General features: G+C 56.0%; 1 protein-coding gene across 4 annotated transcripts in view; it reads left to right on the forward strand.

Annotated features, from left to right (window-relative positions):
• The window catches only part of RIPOR3 (RIPOR family member 3), a 73,277-nt gene that overhangs the window by 38,574 nt on the left and 10,033 nt on the right, over positions 1 to 24,670 (forward strand). For 3 of the 4 annotated variants that reach the window (XR_003003837.1, XM_024750416.1, XM_024750418.1), the window contains exons 2-13: positions 4,153 to 4,271; positions 10,840 to 10,986; positions 13,251 to 13,329; positions 16,330 to 16,353; positions 16,660 to 16,713; positions 17,335 to 17,484; positions 17,655 to 17,718; positions 18,066 to 18,109; positions 18,297 to 18,422; positions 18,509 to 18,654; positions 20,423 to 20,552; positions 22,085 to 22,657. Coding sequence is in view for 3 of the 4 variants with exons in the window: in XM_024750416.1 (XP_024606184.1) it covers positions 4,153 to 4,271; positions 10,840 to 10,986; positions 13,251 to 13,329; positions 16,330 to 16,353; positions 16,660 to 16,713; positions 17,335 to 17,484; positions 17,655 to 17,718; positions 18,066 to 18,109; positions 18,297 to 18,422; positions 18,509 to 18,654; positions 20,423 to 20,552; positions 22,085 to 22,657 (1,656 nt within the window). In the remaining variant the exon portion in view is untranslated. The remainder of the gene's footprint in view (positions 1 to 4,152; positions 4,272 to 10,839; positions 10,987 to 13,250; positions 13,330 to 16,329; positions 16,354 to 16,659; positions 16,714 to 17,334; positions 17,485 to 17,654; positions 17,719 to 18,065; positions 18,110 to 18,296; positions 18,423 to 18,508; positions 18,655 to 20,422; positions 20,553 to 22,084; positions 22,658 to 24,670) is intronic. The other variant, XM_024750417.1, reaches the window with a different exon arrangement.

Below are 24,670 nucleotides of genomic sequence, written 5' to 3' on the forward strand. Positions count from 1 at the left end.
GGGACTCTCCAAGGTGCCCAGCCTCTATTCTGAGTGGTCAGTCCTGCTGTTGTGTCAACAACTAGACATTAAGAGTATGACCCTTGGTTAAAGGTGACAAACATCCGTTGAGACTTGTCAGGAGCCCACTGAAGGCTCCTGGGATTCCAGGGGTCTCAGCCCGGCCATCTCATGCCCAGTCCACCAGAGAGGGGATCGTTTTGCAGCCCGCTGGGTGAGATCACAAGGGTCAACTTCAAAGGATCAGCCCCACCAGGGATCGGCCCGGAGAGGCGCTGCTGGGATCTGACGCTGGTCCAAAGGGACCTGGGCTCCCACACCCTGAAGCCTGCAGGGGATGGGGCTTGATGTTTCTCAGCCATCCCCAGTGCTACATTTCTAGCTTGGCAGGTCTGGGTCATGAACCTGCTTCCATTCTGGGGCCCCCTCCCTCCTGCTCAGGCTCATGGCAGCGGAGGGCGGGTAGTGTCCTCAGCACAGCCCCTGCGGAAGCAGGTGCATCCTAGCATGAAGTAGCTGGGCTTTGGAGCCCATCATGCCCAGGTTCAAATCCCAGCTCTGGCAGTTCCGACCTGTGTGACCTTGGTTGAGTCATTTCCCCTCCTCTCTGAGTCTCAGTTTCTTTATCTGCAACATGGGAAGCATAATAATAATATTTGCCTCATATAGTGTTGGGAGTATTAAATGAGATTTTAAACCTTTAGAGCAGGTAGCAGAAGGAGTGCTGGCCACCCAGGGGTCATCCATCAGTAGCTGCTGCTCTTGTAAATAATGTTTTAGTGGAACAAATCCAGGCTCATTCATTTGCACATTATCTGTGGCTGCTTTTGCTCTAAAACGGTAGAGTTGAGTAGCTGTGACAAAGACCATAAGGCCTGCAAAGCCAAAAAAATTCACTCTCTGGCCCTTTACCGAAGTCATTTGTCCACCCCTGCCTTGGAGTCCAGCACATAGTGGGAGTTCTTATCTTTATCCTGTTCTTCCACTGACTGTGCCTTGGGCTGCACTGCCTGCTGAAGTGGGGGAAGCAGCCCCAGCCTTTCAATTCTTGTCCTCTGGTCCCATAAAGATGTGCTGTGACTCTTTCAGGCCCTGGAGAACGCCCCCAGCCCCACCTGCAGGGAACTCTCTGTCTAGTCGGGGAGGCAGACAAGTCACCATTCACCGTCCACTGTAAGTAAAGTGAGGCAGGGATTGGGGGGAGGTCCAGGAAGGCTTCCTGGGGGAGGTGACATCTGGGCTGGAAGAGGAGCTGGGAGGGTCTAGCCAGGAGGCCAATCCCCACGTGACAGCCAGACCTCACACTGGAAAACGTGGCTCCCTGAGCCAGCCTCTTCACCTCTTAGAGGCTCTTTCCTCATATGAAAAGTGGGGTCATTGAACTTCATGGCCCTGTTGTGAGTAATCAACCTACAGCCAGGTGCTGGCACATTGCATGGGTCTGCACTGAACCTTAGTTCTCCTCCTCGGTCCTCCTTTCCTAACGCTGGGCAGGCAGATGGTTGGGTTTGTTCTAGCAAACTGCATGCAGAGGAACTGTTTAGCGATCGTCTTTCTCCCTTATCTTGAAGTGGAGGACCTGGGGGAGGCTGGAAGAATGACCCAGAAGGCCTGGGAGGGAGGGTGGTGGGGATGTGGAGGGAGAAGGTGGAGGGAGGGCGTTCCGGTCCCCAGCCCCCTGGGGCTGCCTCCAGAGTCCACGTCCCACCCGCTGACCTTGGGGATCTCCCTGCCTGCTCCCTCCTGTGCCCTTGCTCATCCTGGCTAGGATGGAGGAAGGGCGTGTTTAGCAGTTTGAGAAGCTTCCAGTGCCACCCAGAGCCTGTGCTGATAGGGGTGGGGGCAGTGGTATGCTGATAAAAGTTTAACAACAGGCAGAAAAACAAACAAACAAAAACACCACAAAACCTAATTTGTAGCACTTGCCCATTTCCACGCTGTACTTAATTCTGTCATGGCTGATTTCAAGCTACCAACATTCCTGAAAATTTAACCGTCGACTCTTGTGAGCTGCTCCAAGCTGGCAGCAGCACAGCCCAGGTAGGGACTGTGGGGGCGTGAGGGTCCTCCCGTGGGGCTGGGGCGAACCCCCAGAGTGCGGGATGCCTGCCCACGTACCTGAGAAGCGCTGGCTCGGCATCGGTCACACTCGGGTTCTCAGCCTGGCTCTGCCGCTTCCTAGCTGGGTCCCTGAGCTCGTCTTGTTACCTCTCTGAGCCTCAGTTTCCTCACCTATTGAATTAGGTTCGCAACAGCTCCTACACCTCAGGGGGTTGTGTGGCTCTACTAAGATAATTTACGTAAGGCACGTAGTGGACAGCCGGCCTAATTATGAGCACTCAGTAAGTGATGTCTCCACTGCCAGACTGTGTCAATTTCCCCATCCGTACACCAGGCTGCTGCTCACGGACCTATTGCACGGGACAGTCCCCGGCACTGGGGCTCCACTCAGTGGGTGCTCCGCAGACGCTCGCCGTTTCCTCCGTTGGGGCCAGAGGTCGCTCCTTGGCTCATCTGCCCCAGCACCTGGGGTCTCCAGGCTGGGGTCTTGGTCAGCCGATGGCACACAGACAACCAGCTCTTTCTGGTGTCTATTTCACATCATGTGTTGTCAGCACATTGTGTCCTTGGTCCTTTTCTGAATCTCCATTTTACAGATGTGATCACCGAGGCCCACAGCCGGTGAGCGGCACAGCTGCAGCTGGGGTTTGAGCCCAGGTCTGGCTTTGTTGCTTCCAGAGCTCACCTATGCACAGCACGTGTGGGACTCTGGGCTGCGGGAGGTATCGGAGGAGGAGGAAGCTTGTGGGGGTCATGCAGATCTGCCAGGGGGTTCAGAGTGAGGGCTCTGGAGCTTGTGGTGGGAGCTGACTACAAACAAAATGCAGGACTAGACACTGGATAGACGTGGCTGCAAAGGGAACGTTATTCCAGGCAGAGGCCCCAGGGTGGGCAAAGGTGTGGAGTCTGGGCTCAGCCACTGGGTGGAGGGGATGTGGGAAGCAGGGGCCCTACCGAGCGGGAATAAGAGGGAGTTGGCGGAGCGGAGCTTTCTCAGGGCAGTGGGGTCCCCGGAATCCTTGCACTGACGCCTCCCTGGCTGAGGGCTGAGGTATAAAACTGTAGCAGCAGAGATTTAGGTTAGATATGGGGGAGAACTTTCCTATTGTGTTGGAAGACACTGGACGATATTCCCAAAGGATGTGGTGGCATTTTTCCAATCTCGAGATGGTTTGGAAAAACGTAAAGACAGCCAGGGTTCTAGGCTGGCCTCCCTGCAACCTGGGTCAGAGATGGGGTAATGGATCTGTGGCTTCTGGAAGCCTTTGATGCCAGCAGCCTGGCCTCATGTGAACTGGGCTGACTCACCCCCTGCTCAAAACCTCCCGTGGCTCCCAGTCACCCTTTGCCAATTGCAAGGCCAAAGTCCTTCCTGGGGCCACCGAGGCCGCCCTGACCTGTGCTCTGCTGGCCTCTCCAACCTCACCTGGAGCCACACCCCACACCCCTGGACTTCTTTCCATTTCTGGATTACACCTTGTCCTCTGTGCCTCCAGGCCTTTGCTCATGCCGTTCCCTCTGCTTCAGATACCTTTCCCTCCCCTCCCCTTCCCCTTCTTCCCTCCTCGCCTTTCCTTCTCAGCTCTTGGTCGCCTCCTCCATGGGTGGGTCTGGTACCCCCATCATTTCGCTGTGGACTCCCTACTGTAATGGTGGCCCATCAGCCCCCTGCTGGACTTGGAGCCCTGGGGGGCGAGGGCTTGGCCTGCCTTACTCAGCATCTGGCTCACAGGAGGTGCTCAGTGGGGGTTTGTGGAGGGGGGTCAGGGTTACTGGCAGAGAGGAGCAGCTGAGGGGAGGTGAGAGGAGCTGGTTCACGAGTTGCTGGGTGCCCCCTACATCGCACAGGCATCAAGGACCCAAGCACAGGGTGCAGAGACCTGGGTTCGAATCTTGCTCCTGCCCCCCGCCCCAAGCTCCCTGACCTCACTGAGCCTCGGTTTTCTCATCTGTGAGCTGGGGGCAGCACCAGCCGCCCCCTCTCTGGGGCTGCTGTAGGACCCTTGGGGGCCACGGTGGAGGGTAGCCAGCCTGCGGTCAGCACTCACCGGGTGCCAGTTCGAGGCTGACTGTCCTGCCCTCTCCCTGCAGGTGACAGCCATGTCGGTGAGGGTGCGGTTCCTGTCCTCTGGGGACACAGGGGCTGTGGGGGTCATGGGCCGGAGCGCCTCCTTTGCCGGCTTCAGCAGTGCCCAGAGCCGGAGGATCGCGTAAGTTCTGCCCGGGCTGTGTGTGGGAGGCTTGTTTGAGGGCCAGGGATCGGGGGGCCGGCGGGGACATCCTCCTCCCAGACCAGTGACCCGGAGGCTCACTCTCACGCCAGGCCTGCGGCGCAGGGTAGTATGTGTTTGTGTCTGTCTGTCTGTCTGTGTATGTCTGTGTCTGTGTGTCTGTGAGTGAGACGCTTGGTGTTGGGAGAAAGCTGTAATTTGCTTCAGATCTGAACAGGTGTCACCCTACATGCTCCTGGCAGTTGATCCTAGAAGCTGATCTGCTTGAGTTTATCAGGCCCACTTGGCAGATCAGAAAACTGAGGCTCAGAGAGGCAGAGCTGCTCACCCAAGGTCACACGGCAAGACTGATTCAGAGTTGGAACTCAGTATCCTAGGGGCCAGGTTAGGATGGAATGTTCTTCCTGTTTTTTGTTTTTTGTTTTTTTTTTTGCGGTACACGGGCCTCGCACTGTTGTGGCCTCTCCCGTTGCAGAGCACAGGCTCCGGACGCGCAGGCTCAGCGGCCATGGCTCACGGCCCCAGCCGCTCCACGGCATGTGAGATCCTCCCAGACCGGAGCAGGAACCCACCACGTCCCCTGCATCGGCAGGCGGACTCTCAACCACTGCGCCACCAGGGAAGCCCTGTTCTTCCTGTTTGATAGAATGGGAAGTAGGGCCACCTGTGACCTGGGGCAAGTGACTTCACCTCTCTGAGTCTGGTTTCCTTATCTGCGAAATGGGGATCACAAATGTCCCTCCCTCATGGGCTTGTCATGAGGGTACAGTGGGGTGACACATGGTGAGCTGTCGGCACATGCTGGCACGCAGTGGGGGCTTGTGGGAAGTTTTCCAAGGAGGAGAGACAGGCAGAGACAGGCCTGGTTAGTACTGACCCTCCAGACGTGAGTTCACGGCTGATCTGCAATGTGTCTCCTCCAGCTGCAGGTAATGCCTGGGAGGAGGGCGCGTTTCTGCTCCTGGGGTCACAGCCCTGCCAGCCCAGGCGTGCTGGTCCCCTGGTTCCAGGAATCCCGAGGGCCCCAAACGGCTGCCAGTCTGAACAGCCGTGGTGGGCAGGCAGGGCCCTCAGCCAGAGCAGGGCGCAGAACCAAATCTCATCCTGGCGTTCCCCTACCTGAAACCCTCCGGAGGTTCCCGTCCCACTGAGAGCGCAATCCGGTCCCCACGTGGCAGGGTCTGGCTGGCCAGCCTCATCCTGAGCCCTGGGCTCTAGCCGCATTGGCCTCTCTGTCCTCCAGGGCTTTGCAGAGGCCCTGCCCTCGTCCTGGAACCCTCCCCACTGCGCTTCACCTGGCCTGGTCCCGCTTAATCTCATCAGGCCTTGGCTTCAAAGCCACTTCCTGGGGTTTGGGGGTGCGGACCACCCGAGCCCGGCAGGCCCTCCTCGTGCTCTGTCCATAGGCTCCCCAGCTGTGCATTAGACCCACCTTCCCCTCCCCCCGCCCCACCCCCCATCACTGTGAGGCTGACCCTGCGGTCAGGCCCTCCCAGCTCACTCGCATTGTCTCAGGGCAGCTCAGCTTCTCAGTTCTGAGGTGTGCCTGGGAGGAGTGGCATCTCAGGGCTGAAATCCTGGAAGCACCCCTAGGAATCCCTAATTCTTTCCACAAGTATTTATGGAGCACTGGCTCCGGTCAGGCCCCGTCCCGGGCTGTGGAGACAGACCCAGGCCCCGCCATCCTTTCAGGATGGGGAAAACAATAAGCCAGTGATAGTCAAGATGGATGCAGCTGGTGGCAGGTGCCCTGAAGGGGTTAAAGCAGGGAGGCAGGAGGGCAGCAGGGGGCTTGGAGGAGGCCCCCAGTGAGGCATTTAAGCGAAGGCAGAGAGAAGAGGAACCCATCACGTGCAGACAGGGTGTGGGCGTGGGAAAGCCTTCCAGGTGGAGGGGACAGAGGTGCAAAGGCCCTGAGGTGGGAATGAGCTTTGAGGGACAGAAAGTGGGTGTGCAGCTGGCCTGTGGGACAGTGGTGTAAATGTCCTGGACCCCTCCTGGGGCTCCCCGTCCTGCCCCCCTCCCCCAACCCTGCAGGGGCTACTGGAGGATGCCTGGCTTGGACGGGTTCTGAGATTCCTGAGTGGCCTCCATCGGGCCTGGTTCTCTGTAGTCCCCTTGCCAGGGGTGAGGAAGTAGCTGCCCGTGATGGCAGAGAAGCAGCACATCTATTTTTAACTTCCTGTCTCTGTACAACTCCCAGGGATCTGGACCCTGGCTCTGGGGCTGGATGGTCTGGATTGGGTTTCAGGCCTCACCTCTGGCCTTATTTCCCAGGTAATCCAACCAGACTGAAACACGGCCACATTGCCAATGTGCTCAGCAGCAGGGGCAGGTCGGGCAAAAATAACCTTAGACAGGAGAGCAGAAGAGCCCGGCTCCACTTAGATGTCCCCAACCCTTATCCCTGCCCTGGCACCTGAAGCCCCTTTGACTCTGGACAGGGTTGTTTTTTTTTCTTTATTGTGTAATCAAAGAATTCACTTGGGGAGGTAATCTGGTGAGGAAATTTTACACTAAGGTTGAATGACTGCTATAACAAGGCCACATATAATAAATATGTAATAGTATATTATAACATAAGGCCGTACATAATAAGGTGGGCAGATGAAGAAGAGAGCCAGGCCCTGACACTGTCCCATTCTGCCCTGACTGACAGGCACGGGCTGCTCTTAACCCCTTCCTGCCATCCCTCAGCCGGGTATCCCCTCCCTCAGGCAGGGACCCTCTTGAGCCAGGAGACCCTGCAAGGTCCGCACCACCTGGGAATTCCTCCACTGGGACGGCTGGGAAGTGTAGGTGTGAAAACCAAGCAGCAGCCCTTGATTTTCAAGGAGAGGAGGCTAGAGAAAGGGGGCAGAGAGGAGGGCTAGACCTCAGAGACATGTATCAGGAGAAACAGGCTAGTACACGTGAAGCACCCAGAGCAGAGCTTGACCTTTGCGAGTGCCGTGCGCGTGTTTGTCATCATCCCTGGGCGTCAAGTACCACCAGATGCAGGAGGAAAGGTGCGCTTACACCCAGCTTTGAGTCCTCACCTGAAACGTGTCCAGTCCGTCCTATTATTTATTGCCCCGCCCCCAGCCCCTCCTACCTCCGGATCCTGCACCTGCAGCAGCCGTACAGCGGGCCTCCGATAGTGTCTCCCAACGACACCAGGTAGAAGGGCTGGCCCAGCGGCCTCACATGAGGGCTGGGGCCCGTGGGTCACACGTGCCCATCTGGAAGCTCCTCTGGCGTGCCGGGGGATGTCCTCCCAGAACTGCTGTGACATCCGCCCCTGGAGGTTGCTCCCTGCCCTGGCAGCTGTGGCACTGGGCCAGACATGAAACCTGATTTCGCCATCCGGAGACCGCACATACATCACCGTCCCTGGCGGGGCTGGCCACCACACCTGCTCTGTTGAACCTCAGACAAGAGCACTGGGTTCAGAGCTTCCCCAGGAGCCGGTGCTATCAGGCACAGCCACAGAGCGAGGGCGAGGAAGTTTCCAGGTAGATGGAAGTGGGATCCAGCCGAGGGCACGCATCTGCCGGGAACTGTGGGACTCTGGGAGCTGGCAGGTGAGCGGGGCTCCTGCAGCCCCACCTCCAAGCTGCTCGCCCACCCCACCTGCCTGTCTGCCCACCTGCCGGGGACCCTAGCCTGTCTGAAACCCGCTTCTCTCGAGGCTGCAGCCCTGCCTGTCCCTGCCAGCCTGCTGATGGCAACTTTGTGGAGGGTGTGTTCCCAGAGGTGGCTGATGTGGCTTCCGGGAGGGTCGGGGAGGAGGGAGCACAGTCCCTGCCTGGGCTCTGCAAAGTGTCCCTTGACATATAATATATGAATAACAGCAACGGCAGGTGCAGGGGTGAGCGTAGTCCCCAGGGCTGCGTGCACATTACCCAGACTCAAGCATCGCCTGATGGGAGGAACCTTCCCTGTTCACCCTTTACATTCATTATCCTGCCTTTGTTTTTATTCTTGGCACTAGGCACTATCTGATATATAATTTTTTTTTTTTTTTTTTTTCGGTACGCGGGCCTCTCACTGCTGCGGCCTCTCTCGTTGCGGAGCACAGGCTCCGGGCGCGCAGGCTCAGCGGCCATGGCTCACGGGCGCAGCCGCTCCGCGGCATGCGGGATCCTCCCGGACCGGGGCACGAACCCACGTCCCCTGCATCGGCAGGCAGACTCCAACCACTGCGCCACCAGGGAAGCCCTGATATATAATTTTTTAAATTGAAGTATAGTTGCTGTACAATATAACTGATATGTACTCTTAAAAATTACCTTATTAACTTCAGCACATATATAGCACTTACTCTTTCCTGGGAACTGCTTGACTCTCTTTACATTTGTTAACTCATGTAACTCTCACAGCAACCCTTTCTCTGGTCCCCATTTTATGGATGAGAAAACCAAGGCACAGAGAGGTTCAATAACTTACACAAGGTCACACAGCTTATAACTGGGGGAGCCGGATAGAGACCCCAGCATGTGGTTCCGGAGTCTGTGCTTGCTACCACTTCCCACAGTCTCCCCAGCTGGCAGGGCAGCTCACGAGGGCAGGGGTTTTGTCTGTTTTGGTCACTGTTCTACCCCTGGCTCCTAGAATGGCATCTGGTATATGACAGGAGCTCAGTAAATATTTGTTGAATGAAGGACTATCTCATGACAACTCCGTGGGGCAGGCCCTCTTATTATCCTCCTTTTACAGATGAGGAAACTGAGGCTGCAGTAGATTAAGTACCTGTGCCCTCTGGGGCTAGAATTTGGACATGGGCGGCTGACCAGGAGCTTGTGTCCCATGAGATGATATGAGTTGTCAGCTTGGTGAGGCCCCTGAGGTTTCCAGGGCGGGGTTCCAGGTCCTTCCTTGATGCAGCATCCTTGGGACCCAGTTCTCAGTATGCCCGGGCAAGCCCCGGGATCTGTATTTCTGGCACGTTGGCCTGTAATGTGGCTGTGCACCCATGTTTCGGGGAACCACAGGGTTTGGGGCTTGATGCCCGACAGCAGGGGCGGACAGGACAGCTCTACTGAGTCACAACCACAGGACCCTGTGACCGTGCATGGAATGTGCAGCATCTGGTTGGCTTGGAAATACAGCCCCGCCACCTGCCAGGCCTCTTGGGGACCAGGGCTTGGCGATGGCCCAGTGGCCCTTCTCCCAGGCCTGGTGAAGGAGCTGGAGCTGTGTCCACTTGCCCCCTGCCCAGCTCTCCAGACCACAAGCCCCCCGCCCCTCCCCGCAGGACTGTGAACCCTTGAAGGTGGGACTCTGGCCCCTTGGCTCCCATCATGTTGCATGACTCAGAGAAAGCCCCACTCTGTGAGTGTTGGAATGAATGAATGAGCCTGTGCCCTTGATTTTAGACCCTAAAAGGGCAGCAGACTGTGAAGGGCATCCAGGGACACTCGGAGCTGGGTTTCTAGCGGGAGGATGTCTCCTGAGTGAAGCAGAAATGGTGAACCCCTGAGAAAGTGGTCCTCCTACTGTGGTCTGAGGACCAACAATAGTGTAGAGCCAATGGACCGTCTGCTCCATAGGCTGTCCAGGGCCTGTCCCTTCTCTCTTGTTGCTTGGCCATCCCTGTGGGGGGCCCCAGTGCACATGGTTGAAGCTGGCTCTTCAGTGCATCCGAGGAAGATGAGGAAGGAAGGGGGAGAAGTTCTCTTCCAAGGAAGTGGAATATGTTGACTAACCCAGTACTGGGACATGGATGTGCCTCAGAATGCCCATGGATGCATGGGCGTGTGCGTGTGTGCATGTGTGCGTGTGCGTGTGTGTGTGTGTGTGTGTGTATGGTGATTTGTCAGGCTACCTCCCTCCATACTATATGTATAAAGAGCAGGGTTGGGGAGATGCCCCCGAGGGAAATTGAGGTGCTATTAACAGAGGGAGGGGAATGGATGTGGGGCAAGCAAAGCCAACAGGTACCCAACCCATGGGTATACCACTGGACTATGATTTGGCCTCCCACGTTGCTTTGCCTGCACAGAGCTTGATGAAGAGCACAAACAGACAGCATTGGCATTTGGGCTGCTTGATTGTATTTCTCACTGTAAGTTAATTTCTCATATCAGGTTAGTGTTATTATTCTTTTTTTAATTTATTTTTTATTTATTTATTTTTTTTTGCGGTTCACGGGCCTCTCACTGTTGTGGCCTCTCCTGTTGTGGAGCACAGGCTCCGGACGTGCAGGCTCAGCGGCCTTGGCTCACGGGCCCAGCCGCTCTGCGGCATGTGGGATCTTCCCGGACCGGGGCACGAACCCGTGTCCCCTGCATCGGCAGGCGGACTCTCAACCACTGCACCACCAGGGAAGCCCCTATTATTCTTTTAATCCTCAAATCCAAGCCCTCATTTGACAGATGAGAAAACTGAGGCCCAGAGAGTCTTGGCAGCTTTCCTGAGACCACGCAGCTTGGTGGCAGTGGGGTGAGACTCAGCCAGGTCTGCTGACTGCCTGGGGCTCTGGCCACTGTTCCCAAAGTGCCTGCCCCTGAGAAGGGCTTGGTCCAGACCCCTGCTCTGACCACGCCCCCCCCATCCCTTCTCACAGAAAGTCCGTCCACAGGAACTCAGTGAGGTCTCGAATGCCTGTGAAATCCTCCAAGATGTATGGCACGCTGCGGAAGGGGTCTGTCTGCTCGGATCCCAAGCCACAGCAAGTGAAGAAGATCTTTGAAGCACTGAAGAGAGGCCTCAAGTAAGGATGGCTATTCGTTGCCTTTAACAAGTGCATTGTTTGTCCTCGTCTGCTTGGTCCTCTCTGCCTCTTCCTGGGGAACGTGGGTGGGTCTCTTCTGTAAGAGGCCACAGAGGGAGCTCCTGGTTATCTGTTTAGTCAACAAGCATGTCCTGGGTGCAGCCATGTGCTTGGCCCTGTCCTTGGGCACCGGGGACACAGTGAATACGGCAGGGGGACCCTGGTCTCATGGAGCTCACCGTGTGGAGGGGGAGACGGTGATAAAAAGTAATGTGATCAATACCGTAACTTCCACGAGCCCAGAGGGCAGTGAGGGAGGTGATGGAGAGACAGCGTGTGGAAGGCCTGTCACACAGGGCTGCCCGGAGAGCTTCACTGAGGAGGTCCTGATGGTTTCCGAGAAGGAGCCATCGTGCTGGCCTCTGGGGGACAAGCATCTTGGGCAGAGGGAACAGCACAGGCAAAGGCCCTGCAGTAGGAGCTTGCACAACAGCTGGAGGTCAGGGAGGCTGGATTCAAGTGAGGAAGAGACTGACTGATTAACTGAGCAGAGGTGGGAACAGGAAGATTCAGTCACTTATTCCCCATATTTTTATTGAGGGCTTATCAAGTGCCAGGCGCAGGGTACGGGAATGAACAAAACACAAAAACCCCTGCCCCCGCGGAGCTGACATCCCAGTGGGGGACACACAGACAATAAACAATATAGAAACGTAGAATAGAGAGTATGTCAGAGGGTGGTAGCTCCTATGGAGGAAAACAAATCAGGGTAGAAGGTGTGCGGTTGATTTTAAATAAGGTGTTCAAGGAAGGGCTCACTAAGAAGGTGACATTTGAGCAAAAACCTGAAGAGGTGAGCCTTGCAGATGATGGGAGAACATTTCAAGCCAAAGGAGCCACTTGTGCAAAGACCCTGGGGCAGGAGCCTGATCGGCACATTAGGGGCACAGTGGTCAGGTCAGCATGGGGGCTGAGGTGGGGGGAGGGGTATTCGCGCATTTGCTGAATGGAAGGCTTTTCCTTCTTCCTGGGATGCCCTGTCCTGCTCTCCACCTCTTGTGACCCTGCTCTTCATCCCTCACTAATTTAATAATAATAATAATAACAGCAGCAGCAGCTCTATGACTTGTTTGGTGCTTCATATACATCGTGTCCTTGATGCCATGAGAGACTCTCTTAGCCTCCTTTTCCAGGCGAGAAACTGAGTCCCAAAGATGGGAAGCATCTTGTCCAGGATCCCACAGCCAGGAAGCAGAGAGTGGGGCTCCAGGGCCAAGGCTGCCTGCCCCGCTGTCCCCTGGGCTTAGGGTAAATGTCACCTCCCTCCGTGCCGGTGCCTGGCTCCCTACGCAGGGGTCATCCCACAGTGCGCCCAGCGCTGGTGCTGAGTGGGAGCCGGGGATGTGCCCAGAGGGTGGAGGCCTATCTCCAAGGTGCCGCTCTCCTAGGAAAGCTTCTGGTGATTCCTGTGAGGACCGCACATTTGAGACTTGTCTGGGGTCAAGGGCATCTCCTTCTTCCTGGGGAGCCCAACCCCTGAGGGAGCTGTGGTCTGGCAGAAGGTAGTGTAAGTGGGCCCAGAGAGGGTGAGTCACCTTCCTGGGGTAAGCCAGCAAATCTACAATGGAGCAGGACGGGGCCCCCACCTGGCCCCCAAGTCCAGACCTCAGGTTTCATGTCCGAGTCTCTTTTTGGCGGAAAACACAACATGAAAAGTCCCCTCGGGCCCGTGGCTTTTTCTGTGCCTTCCAGAGTGGGTTTGTCAGGACCCTTTCTGGTCCTGGGCATCCAGACAGCAGGACGGCCTGCCTTTGGCTGTGAGGGAGGGGTGCTCTCTGTAACCTCCCCACGGGCTGGGGTGAAGATACTGGACTCTGGAGGCCACTGCCTGGTTTCAGACCTGGGTTCAGCCTCTTCCCTGCTGTGTGACCCTGCGCTGAGTTGCTTCAGGGTCAGTTTGCCCATCTCTAAAACGGGTATAATAACAGTAGCTCCTGTTTGCAGGGCTGTTTGGGGAATTACCTAAGGGATTCCCCATTTTGTACAGCGCTGGGCGCACAGCCCTGGGTGTGTGGGATGTGGAGGCTGGGCGAGCTGGGACTGGGCTTCCGGGGGGTGGGCTGAGTCTGCCCTCTGACCCCTGAGCCTGCTGAGCGCCCCCTGCTGGTGGCCGTGGCTGCCTCCTCCCTGGAACTCTGCTCATCTGCCTGTTTCTTTCCTTTCTCTGCTCCTTTTCCAACTCCTTTTCCTTGTTCTCCTCACAGGGAGTATCTGTGCGTCCAGCAGGCCGAGCTGGATTACCTGTCAGGATGCCACAAGGACACCCGCAGGAATTCCAGGCTGGTGAGACCCCTCCCGGGCCCTTCCCGGGCGAGCAGCCTTGGCCAGGGTTCCAAGATGGACCCTCTTTCACCCCGTTGCCTGCATCACGGGTGTGAATCTCAGTCTCGGAACTCAGAGGCCTAAGGAGTGGGCTTTATTTTTGATGAATGAACCTCACTTGGACCCGGATGAATTTAACCTCGCAGACTGGTGGGGAGCTCCCGGCAGCCCCCGGGCCTCACATGGTGCAGCAGTTCACACATCTTCGGGCCACCTCCCTTTAGTTCTAGAAGTAACTGTAAGGTAGGCGGGTGTACAGAGGGGTGTCTACGTTAGATGGCCCTATTCTGTAGCGCTTGGCCATCTGGGCCCCCTGCAATCAGGGTGGCTTACATGATGGCAGGAAATTGGATCAGGCATTGAATCCAGGGTGTGTCACTGTGCCAGTGGCCCTGACACCGTCCGTCCTTGATCATCCCTGCGTGTTCCCACAACGTCCAGCGGCTCTGCAGTTTTGCTCTCATCCGAGTGGCATCTTTGAGGCTGCCCTGGGACCTGTCTAGCCCAGGATTCACTTGCTCTGGGCTTCTGCCACCCCCTTAGCAAAGCCAGATTTAGAAGAAACAAAACAAACGCCACAAAAAACCAATACCAAAAAGAAACCAAAAAAATAGGATGCCCAGTTAACTTTGATTTTCAGATAACAAATCATTTTTCAGTATGTCCCATGCAATCTTCAGGACACAGTTATACTAAAAAAAAAAAAAGTATTCATTGTTTATTGGAAATTTAAATGTGACTGGGGGTCTTGTATTTTTTTTTGTGGCCACGCTGTGCAGCATGCGGGATCTTAGTTCCCTGACCAGGGATCGAACCCGTGCCCCCTGTAGTGGAAGCGTGGAGTCCTAACTACTGGACCACCAGGGAATTCCCTGGGTATCTTGCATTTTATCTGCTGGCACTGCCAGGACCCCACTGCTGGGTGCCTGCATCTCTCCAGTGGGGAGGCTTTCTTTTGCATCTTGGGGAGTCCCTCCCAGCCCCTCTTCTCTATCCGGCTGCTGCCTTGTGAAAACCCCTCCTGTCCTTAATGAGAACTTCTGGAAGCAGAAACCAGGAGGCCTTGATGTCTATGGTTTTCTCTAGCTCATTCCAGCCCTGCTCCTCCAAGGGCCAATGCAGAGAGCGGGCCACCGGCTTGATGGAGGGACTGCAGACACGAGGAGGTGGGGAATGAATCTATCAGTCGTGTCCCCTCACCTCTACATCCTGGCCCCAGCAAAGAAGACCTCGGGGGTCGACAGGGTGGGAGATGCGGGGCTCCCAGCCTGCCGGCCCACTTGGAGAAGGGAAGGCCGGGCAAGCTCACTCATGCCTTGTCCTTGGTGGGCAAATGGGTCAGTGCAGAGGCGGAAGGAGGCGCTGCCTGGTTCCCGGCCCTTCCGAGCACTTGCCGAGCCTCCCTCTCTTGTGGGTGTGGCTGTTCTCACGTCCTCCGGTCTCTCTTTCTCTGTTCTAGAAGTAACTCTAAGGGACGCAAGGTTTATGTAAAGGTCTGTATGTGTTAGCTACTCCCATTTCATAGGTGGGCACACTGAGGCAGGGAAGGGGCAGCAACTGCATTGGGGCCACCAGAGGGACGATGCACCTGGGGTCCGGTTCTCAGTTTCTGAGAAGTTGCTGTGCAGTTACTTTTCTTTCCAAAGCCTTGGGAACTTTCTTATTTCTTAATTTCTTGCATAGAGTTGTTTTTGTGTGTGTTTTTTAAAAAAATATTTATTTATTTTGCCTGCGCCAGGTCTTAGTTGCAGCACTAGGGATCTTTTAGTTGAGGCATGCAAACTCTTAGTTGCGGCATGCATGCGGGGATCTAGTTCCCTGACCAGGAATTGAACCAGGGGCCCCTGCATTGGGAGCGTGGAGTCTTAACCACTAGACCACCAGGGAAGTCCCCTTACATAGAGTTTTAATTTCATAATCCTACACGTACAATGTCACATAAATGCATATGTAGGAAAACAGACGTTGGCACAGGGTTAATCCATCTTTTCCTTCTTGCCTGACTGGTTCCTGTCTGCAATTTTCTCTGTCCCACCCTGTTTAGCCCTTGAGGACAATCTAGTCTTTATCTTACCATATTTTCCTCCCTGGTCACATAATCATGCAAATTTACAGATTGTGCATATAGAGTGGTTTGGTTAACAGTTGTCTTACAAAAATGAAATCGCAACTTACATACTCTCCCACATCTTAGTCCTTCTCCTTAGTGGATCGCCAACCTTGTGGAAATGCGTCCAGGCTCAGATATAGTGACTCTAACCCACGTGGGCAAAGCAGGGCCTGTTTTGGAATTAAAGTTTATCCGAACACAGCCCACACCCATCATTTACATATTGTCTGTGGCTGCTTTCATGCTCCAATGGCAGAAACCATGTGGTCTGCAAAACCTGCAATATTTACTATCTGGCCCTTTATACAAAGATTCCCCCATCCCAACAATATATTCTTTTCATTGGCTACACCGTGGCCCCCTGCAAATCCGGATGGACCAGTCCGGATTTGCAGTTTCCTTAGACCTGAACTCCTGGGTGGTGCTGGCTGCCTCTCCCCACTCTCAATCCCTCTGGTCATGGCTAAAGTCACCCCTTAAATAATCAAATTGCACTGGTTCCCCTCTTGTTGAGTTTACACCGTCCTTTACTCTTCGTAACTACCCTATGGGGTCGGTGCTGTTGGTACCCCACTTTACATAAGGAAATGGAGGCTCAGACAGGTAGAGAAACTTGCCTGAGACACACAGCTGGCAAACAGAGTCAGGCCTAGAGTTGCCTCACCCAAAGCCCATGTGTTTACTCATTCTTCCTGCTTGGCCTGGACCACAGCTTGCTGACTGCGGGCCTCAGAGGACGGAGTGGCCGCTGGCTTTTTGTCCTCTGAGCTCAGGCACCCCTGGGATATAGCCTCATGGGTCTTGGAGGAGCACTGGAGTCCTGACTCCCTCCTTTCTCTCCTCCCCTGCAGGCTTTCTATTATGACCTGGACAAGGTGAGGGAAACTCCTGTCTGCACGTGGTAAGCAAGGTGGGCCATGGCTGGGCCTGGCTGGATGAGAATAACGTCTTCGCTTGCATTCCATCCTCCTGGCCGTCCCATGGGAGGAATACTTGGGTTTCCTCCCCACTTTACAAATGGGGAAACTGAGGCTCAGTGATGCGCCTTCTTTAGGGATGGTGAGGGGCTGGCCTGGCGTTGAGCGCAGCTCTGTGTGTCGCTACCTGGAGGAGGGTGGCAGGGGCTTGGGGGGAGTGTGGGCAGGCTACTTTTGAAGCATCTTCTCTTCTTCTGGGAGAAGCAAACACGCTCTGTGGAAAGGCACATTCGGAAGATGGAGTTTCACATCAGCAAGGTCAGCCTGGCTTCGGGGGGTGTCTCCAGGCTTGCTGGGCCTCTGCTGGGTTAGCAGTGGGGCGGTGGCGGGAGGTTCTCTGGGTGCCAGGTGGCTGGAGAGAGCCGAGGAGGAGCAGAGCCTGCAGGGGCTGAGCCCTGAGATGGGGATCAGGGGGTTGGGGTTAGAGGGCTGGGAATGTTGAGTCCCACCACCCGATCATACAGATGGGATTGCAGAGGCCCAGAGAGGGAAAAGGATTGGCCCAGGGTCGCACAGCAAGTGCCTTAAGTTTTATATTCTGCAAACTCTTCCGTGAGCTTGCTCTACTCCCCCAGGAGCCCAGTGGGCGTACAGAATATCACAAACCCACCTTCCCTGTTTCACAATTGAAAAATCGGGCAGGGAGAGGGGAAGCGATGCACCCACCCGGCCAGTTCGCTAGTTTTTACTGTGCACCCGCTGGGTGCCAGCCTCTGCCAGGTGCTGGGGATGCGGAGCGGACGAGACAGACTTGGTCCTTGCCCCGCGAGCGCACATTCTACGGGGGTGGGACCGTAGGGGTGCTCGGGGCGAGTGACTGGCAGGTCGGGGCCCCGCCCCTCGGCGTGGGCCGCGCCCACTGGCCGGTGCGCCCCGCAGGTGGACGAGCTCTACGAAGGCTACTGCATCCAGTGCCGCCTGCGAGACGGCGCCTCCAACATGCAGCGGGCCTTCTCCCGGTGCCCGCCGAGCCGCGCCTCCCGAGAGAGCCTGCAAGAGCTGGGCCGCAGCCTGCAGGAGTGCACCGAGGTGGGCGGCGGTGGCGGGCAGCGCCTCGAGGGTCGGGCCGGTCTTGGGGTTCCCTGGGCCCTGAGGAAGCCTCTCTCTCTGCCCGGGGGCCTCTGTCTGGCAGGGTCTGTGCGTCCCCCGTGGCCGAGCCTGGGGGCAGGCGGTGAGCCACCTTGTGTGGGGCTTTGCAGGACATGTGGCTCATCGAGGGGGCCCTGGAGGTTCACTTGGGCGAGTTCCACGTCAGGATGAAAGGTAACAGAACAGGGCTGAGAGTGGCTGGGCAGGTGCCAGTGTGGAGGGAGCATCAGGCCTTCTCGGGGACCCTGGGGCTTGTGCGGAGGGTTGGCCAGAATCCCGGGGGTCCAGGCCCAGCCCTCGTTTCCACTCCTGTGACTTGTGACTTCGGGCAAGTCCTATTCCCTCTCTGAGTTGAAAGTGAGGGCCCAGGCCTGTCCACTGTCATCATGAAGGCCTATCCCCCCCATCCCCCGAAGCTGATACCCACCCTGTGATGGGGGGCTCCTCGTGTGAGGGCCTGTGACCCATGGGACAGGGACGGAGGAGAGTGGAGAAGAGGTTAGCCCGTCTCTGTGTTCCAGGCTTGGTGGGCTACGCACGCCTCTGTCCGGGAGACCAGTATGAGGTACAGCCACGCTCCGGGCGGGATCAGACCTCAGGGCTCCTCACCAGGCGTTTGGGGGTTGGGAGCTGCTGGCAACCAGGGCCCCAGCTGGGTTTCTGTCCCCGCCCCAACCCAGTTGGCAGGGAGGGCCCCCAGGCAGGGGGCAAGGGGGGCGGCTGACCCCTCCCTCCGTGGGCCTGGCCCACAGGTGCTCCTGCGCCTGGGCCGCCAGCGCTGGAAGCTGAGGGGCCGGATCGAGTCTGACGACAGCCAGACCTGGGACGAGGAGGAGAAGGTCTTCATCCCCACCCTGCACGAGAACTTGGAGCTCAAGGTGGGTGGGGCTTAGGGGCGGGGCCGGGGAGCCGCGGGGGGGCGGGGCTTGGCTCCGACACCACCCAGAACTCCCCATCCCCGCAGGTGACAGAGCTTCGGGGCCTGAGCTCGCTGGCGGTGGGCACAGTGACCTGCGACATCACCGACTTCTTCACAACCCGGCCGCAGGTCATCGTGGTGGACATCACAGAGCTGGGCACCATCAAGCTGCAGCTGGAGGTGCTGTGGAAGTGAGTCGGGGTAGCTGCCTCCCCCTGCCCGGGGCCCACTGCCCCGACTGGAGGCCGGCCCCAAACTCCCACCCAGAGAGGAGGGGGCGGGGTGGGGGGAAGGGGGCTCGCCGTCTCCCTCTGGTGGCCTAACCACGCCTTAGCATCCACCTTGGGCAGCCCTGCCTTCATCCTGCCCCCCAGACAGGCTGGGGCCCAGACCCTTCCCTGCAGCCCTGCCTACCCCACCGCCCCCCCCCCCTCTGACTTTTGATTCCCTTCTCACTTTTGACCCAGTGGCTGTTAAAGACCTGGCTGGGGACTTCCCTGGTGGTCCATTGGTTAAGACTCCACGCTCCCAATACAGGGGGCCCTGGTTGGACCCCTGGTCAGGGAAAAAGATCCTACATGCCGCGGCTAAGAGCCCACATGCCACAACTAAGAGCCCGCATGCCGCAACTAAGAGCCCTCATGCCACAGCTAAGAGCCCGCATGCCGCAGCTAAGAGCCTGCATGCCGCAACTACGACCCAGTGCAGCCAAATAAATAAATATTAAAAAATAAAATAAAATAAAGACCTGGGCTGGCCAGGACCCTTTCCAGCAGCCCCCTGGGCTGGGTTCCTGGGAGAAGCCTGCCTCTGCCCAGGAGGACTGGCTTTGCTGTGCCCACCTCATTTCCCGCTGACCCCTGCCACCCATCAGGCATAACGCCGAGTGGTCACCTTGAGTCCTCCCTGGGCCACAGCCCACAGCCCCATGGATGGGGGACACGCGTGAGAACGACCCCTGCCCAGGGTGGGGCTCTCCACTGTGCATGCCATTTCAGTGATCAATGGTGGTTTCCACAGGTTTTGGTTTTGGTAGCAGAGCTCTTTCTCCCAAATGAAACCTTGGGTTTCGAGGAAATTCCCTTCTCCTCATTCCCCAGGGCAGGTGCTGCAGGAGCAAAGGGGCTGAGACGCACTTCCTCTACTCTGGTGCTTCTTGTGACCAGTTGGGGCCGGTCTCTCCTTCCTCCCTGGGGTGGGGTCCAAGCCGGGGTCACTGGAGCCACTGCCCTCTCCCCGGTGAGCCGGGTGAATTTGGACAAGTGACACCCCAGCTTCAGTGTCTTCATTTGTCTAGTGGGGCCGAGCACGCCTCTCAAGTGTACGGGGCAGGGGGTGGCCCAGCGCCATGCAGCCCCAAGCCGGGCAAGTCCAAGGACCCGGGTATCCCGCCGGCCTGCAGCTGCCCTGGGCAGGCAGGAAGGGTGTCCAGGCAGTGCCTCTGAGCCTCAGGCCCTCGTGGCTGGGCTGGGCCCCAGAAGTTGCGAGCTAGGCCTGTGTGCAGGGAGGCACGAGGCAGGGAGGGCTGACCCACGCCTGCCTGCTCCAAGGGCAGGCGAGGGCCGGGCTGACGCATCACTTCCTCACCCTGGATCTGCGGCCTTCCCTGTGACTGTGACTGGCGCCCCCTGACCGATGAGGAATCTGAGGGGGGCAGTGACGTGGCTAACCCAGAAGACGGCAGAGCCGAGTGTCCACCTCTGGTCTGCTGAGCTTCTCGAAAGGCCTCTAAAGGGGGGTGTCATTCACCTGTGTGGTGGCCGAGTGCTGCCCCTCGCCATCTGGCTAAGGGCGTTCAGGGCAGCGAGCCTCTGAGAGACGTGGCCAGAAGGGTTGAGAACGTGGATTTGGAGTCCCTTGGCTGTGCCTGCCCCTCCCCGAGCCTCCATCTCCTGGGTCCTGTCTGTGCTCCAGTGTCCTCCGGCCATCGATGACACCCTGGCCTCTGCTCTCCTCCAGCCCATTTGATACAGAGAGCTTCCTGGTGTCGCCCAGCCCCACGGGCAAGTTCTCCGTGGGCAGCAGGAAGGGCTTCTTGTACAACTGGACACCCCCGAGCACCCCCAGCTTCCGGGAGAGATACTACCTGGTGAGTGAGCCTCGCCGGGCAGGGGTGCCGTGGTGGAGCTGGGATCGGGAGTGGGGGGTACTCCCCAGGGGCCAGCACAGGGGGCTGGGCTGAGCAGCAAACTTTGGGCTCAGCCTCCCTTGTTTGGGGGTTATCCTGGGTGTTTTTCTGTACTTTTTCTTTCTCGCAGCCAACCCCTCCATTCTGGGGCCTCTGGACTTGGTCCTGGGCTTGGCTGGTTCTTCCGGATGCCTGGGATGGGGTTCTCTGGATGGTTCTACCACCCCAGCCATGACCTTGGCCTCCAGTCTGTTTTACCCTTTAGTATATGTTTCCAGTAGGTAATACCTTGACACCCTGTACAGTAAAATACCTCTTTCCTGTGGCCTCCAGGGACCTGGGTCCCCTCCTTAGCACCAACTACTCTTGTCACCTTCCTCCATATTCCTCCAGAGATGCTCCGTGCCGTCTGGGAGCAGATGCCTCTTTCCCAGCCTTTCTCCCACAGCAGCCCTTAACCGAGTGATGTACTGGACACTGTCATTCCCAGAGCGCTCCTCATTCTTTGCACCGTGCAGCATTCCACATTTGGCTAAAAATCGCACTTTATTTAACAAGATATTGAGGTTCAGTTATTTGCTGTTACCAACGACGGGGCTGTAAATAACCTGGTACACACGTCATCCTGCATGTGTTCAAGTATCTTCCCAAAGCAGGTGCCCCAGTGAGGGTCCAGGGACAGAGACAAAAACAAGGACATTCTGTCAAGCCCAGAGGGAGGGTGATGCTGAGCTGGATGAACCTGTCTCCCGCCTCTGGACCTTAGGTGCGGAAGGCAGCTTTATATGAGCTGGGCAACTTGTGCATTTAGAGGAAACGTGATTGTCTGGCCAGGGTGGTCCCAGTGTACTTTGGTTGAAAAATCATCTATGGTTAAGAGCATGGACTCTGGAGCCAGATGGCCTGGGGTCCAAATTCTGTCTATGCCTTTCATCTGCTGTGTGACCTTGGGCAAGTCATTCAACCTCTCTGGACTTCAATTTCCGTATCAGAGAAATGAGAACAACAGCACCGCCCTGATGGGGCTTTGTAAGGGTTAAATGACTTAGTTAATGAGGAGTGCTTACAAGAATGCCTGGCAAAAACAGATGGTGCTGTCTGAACATCAACCATTATTATTGGTTCGGTTGGTGAGGGGGAGGGGTTCGGGTTTATGTCAGCTCGCCTGGATTAAAACTCTCGCACTTTGATCCTCGCCTGTGTGGCCTGAGGATGAGCCGGTGCCCACCCTCAGGGAGGTGTGGTGATGGTTAAATGAGGTCTGACTCAGAGACTGGGGCTGGAAAGGAGTGCATTAGAGGGGTGATGAGGGATAAGGGCAGAGTGGTGCCAGGCTCTTATCAGCACTTCCGGGCTGCCAGTCACCTTGCTGGACCTCAGTCATCCTGAGAATGTGGGTATGCAGAGCAAGGGTCTGTGGGGGAAGCCCTCTGGGCGCCTCGCTGTGATCCCTGGGGCAGCTGTTGAGGCTGCTCCCGCATCCCCCTCTCCAGTCTGTCCTGCAGCAGCCGGCACAGCAAGCCTTGCTGCTGGACAGGCCGAGGGCCACCTCCATCCTCAGCTGCCTGTCCGACGGTGACCTTCGGGGGCCTGGCCTGCGGAGCCGGAGTCAGGAGCTGCCTGAGATGGACTCCTTTAGCTCCGAGGACCCCCGAGACACTGAGACCAGCACAACAGCATCCGCCTCCGACGTGGGCTTCCTGCCCTTGGCCATTGGCCCCAACACCTCCATTGAAGAGGGGGCCCAGGAGGACCCCCCGCCCCTGGGCCTCCTGCCAGAGGTGTTCCACCTGGCGGAAGGCTCATTTGTGGAGCAGCCTGGGTGGAGAAATTTGGGAGTAGAAAGCCTCGACCTGCCACGGGGCTCCCCCTTCTGCAACCACGAGATCCCCGGAGGCCAGGAAGGCCACGATGAAGCAGAAACCGAGGATGGAGTGGATGGGCCCGGGGTGCCCCTCGAGAGGCCCCTGCAGGATGTCCTGGATTTACTGAGGTCCACGGACTCTGCCCCGCCCCAGCTCCGGGAGCTGGAGTACCAGGTCCTCAGCTTCAGGGACCGGCTGAAGGTACGTTTATTCTTTGCTGGGTGGAAGTCCTGCTTTGCTGACGGTGTGACAACTGGGAGTGAGATCCTGGGGCAGGGAGCCTGGGCCAGCATCCTGGCCTCACCCCTGTGTAACGCAGGTGGGCGATGTCTCCTCTCTGGGCCTCAGTCTCTTCATCAGTCCAATGGGTATAACAACGGCTCTCAACGACCTGGGAGGAGGATTATAAGAGGAAGTCGGGGCTCAGTGTGGATAACTTGCTCCACGTCCAGCCAGATCCCAGCCCCATCTCACATCTTCTGACCTGGGTGGGTGGGGCTGCGGCTCAGCTTTAAAATTCCCAATTTGGGGCATTCTCAGGGTCAGAGCTGGCACTGTGGGAGGCCCCTCACAGCCACACACCCCACACCAAAACTTCTCCACAGGGCCCATGCCAGGGGCTGTCCTTGGGTGGCTCTCAGAGGTGCTGGCCTGGGCAGGTTATTTCTGTTTTTTTGGTTTACATATACAGATGTACATAAGCTAAAATGTATACTTATATATATATATATATATATATATATATATATACACACATATGGCACATATATACAGCATATATACATACAGCACCTACTTAGACATCAATTTTTTTTTTGGCCGTGCCCCAAGGCTCGTGGGATGTTAGTTCCCCAACCAGGGATCGAACCAGTGCCCCCTGCAATGGAAGCACGGAGTCCTAACCACTGGACCTCCAGGGAAGTCCCCATACAGCAATTACTTTATGGAACCACTGTCTTTTGTGTTCAGTTCACTGGCACTGAAATCGTTTAACAGCCCTGTTCAAAATTCGTTTCGGTTATTCCAGCCCTGACCCCTCCCCTAGCATTACAATTCAGCACAGGTGAAAGTTTAATTTTTCACTTTAGTAACTTTAAAAACACGTTCGCTGTTTACCACTGCTGTGGTCTTTAAAAAGGACCTGCCAGAAAATTTCAAGAAAAAAATTTAAGAAGTAACATCACCCTTTTTGTATTTCTTAGCGGCGTAAGTATGTAGAACCATTCGGGTCGGCACACACGCAGCTTTTGCCACATACCTGTATTTTGAAAAATACACTTTGCATAAACACCCTAAAGTAATACCGCAATAGGACAATAATTTTAAACATCTTCGAGGAACTTTGTTTTTTTTTTTTTTTTGGGCAAACCAAGTTAGAACAATACAAATGATTATAGGCGACGGTGTTTAGTTTGACTTTTTCAAGAGAAATTATACACATAGGTATAGGTGTATAAATTCACGTATTTATATTCATGTGTATATGTGAGGATTTAATTTTATACGTGTGTATATATATTTATATACACGCAGTTAATTCTCACTATTCACAGATTCTGTTTTTGCGAATTCATCTACTTGCTAAAACGTGCTCGCGATGCTTTCGTGGTCATTCAGAGGCACGTGCAAAGGGGCAAATAATTGGAGTCACCTGACGTGCAGGTTCCCAGCTGACGCTGAAGGAGATGACGCTCTTCCTTGTTCTCAGATCATACTGCACCCAAGTGTCCTTTTCACCGAATATTTAGTGCTACGTTTTCCACATTTCTGTACTTACTTCTGGTGATTTCGCTGTTTGAAACAGCGCCCAAGTGCCAGGCTGAGGTGCTGGCCAGTGTTCCTGACGTGCCTTATGGAGGAAATGTGTGTGTTGGATAAGCTGTGTTCAGGCGTGAGTTAAAATGCCACTGACCTTGGGTTTAGTGTATCAGTGGTACAGTGTCTATATTAACTAAGACGTCTTTAAGCAGACACACAGAAAACAAGGTTACGTATTGATGGGTTGATGAAAATGTTGACCAGAGGCTTACTCCTCTGCATCTCCCCTGGGAGCAATTGTTCAGTTTCAAATCCAGAGATCACGACGTTACACACCGTAACTACCGTGAACAGCAAGAGCTGTGTGTGTGCATGCATCTGTGTGCGCACGCATATATATATGTATATATGTGTATACGTATATATATATATATTTTTTTTTTTTTTTTTTTTTAT

Source organism: Neophocaena asiaeorientalis, unplaced genomic scaffold (genome assembly GCF_003031525.2).
Source record: "Neophocaena asiaeorientalis asiaeorientalis breed wild unplaced genomic scaffold, Neophocaena_asiaeorientalis_V1.1 scaffold606, whole genome shotgun sequence".
NCBI lineage: Eukaryota > Metazoa > Chordata > Mammalia > Artiodactyla > Phocoenidae > Neophocaena > Neophocaena asiaeorientalis.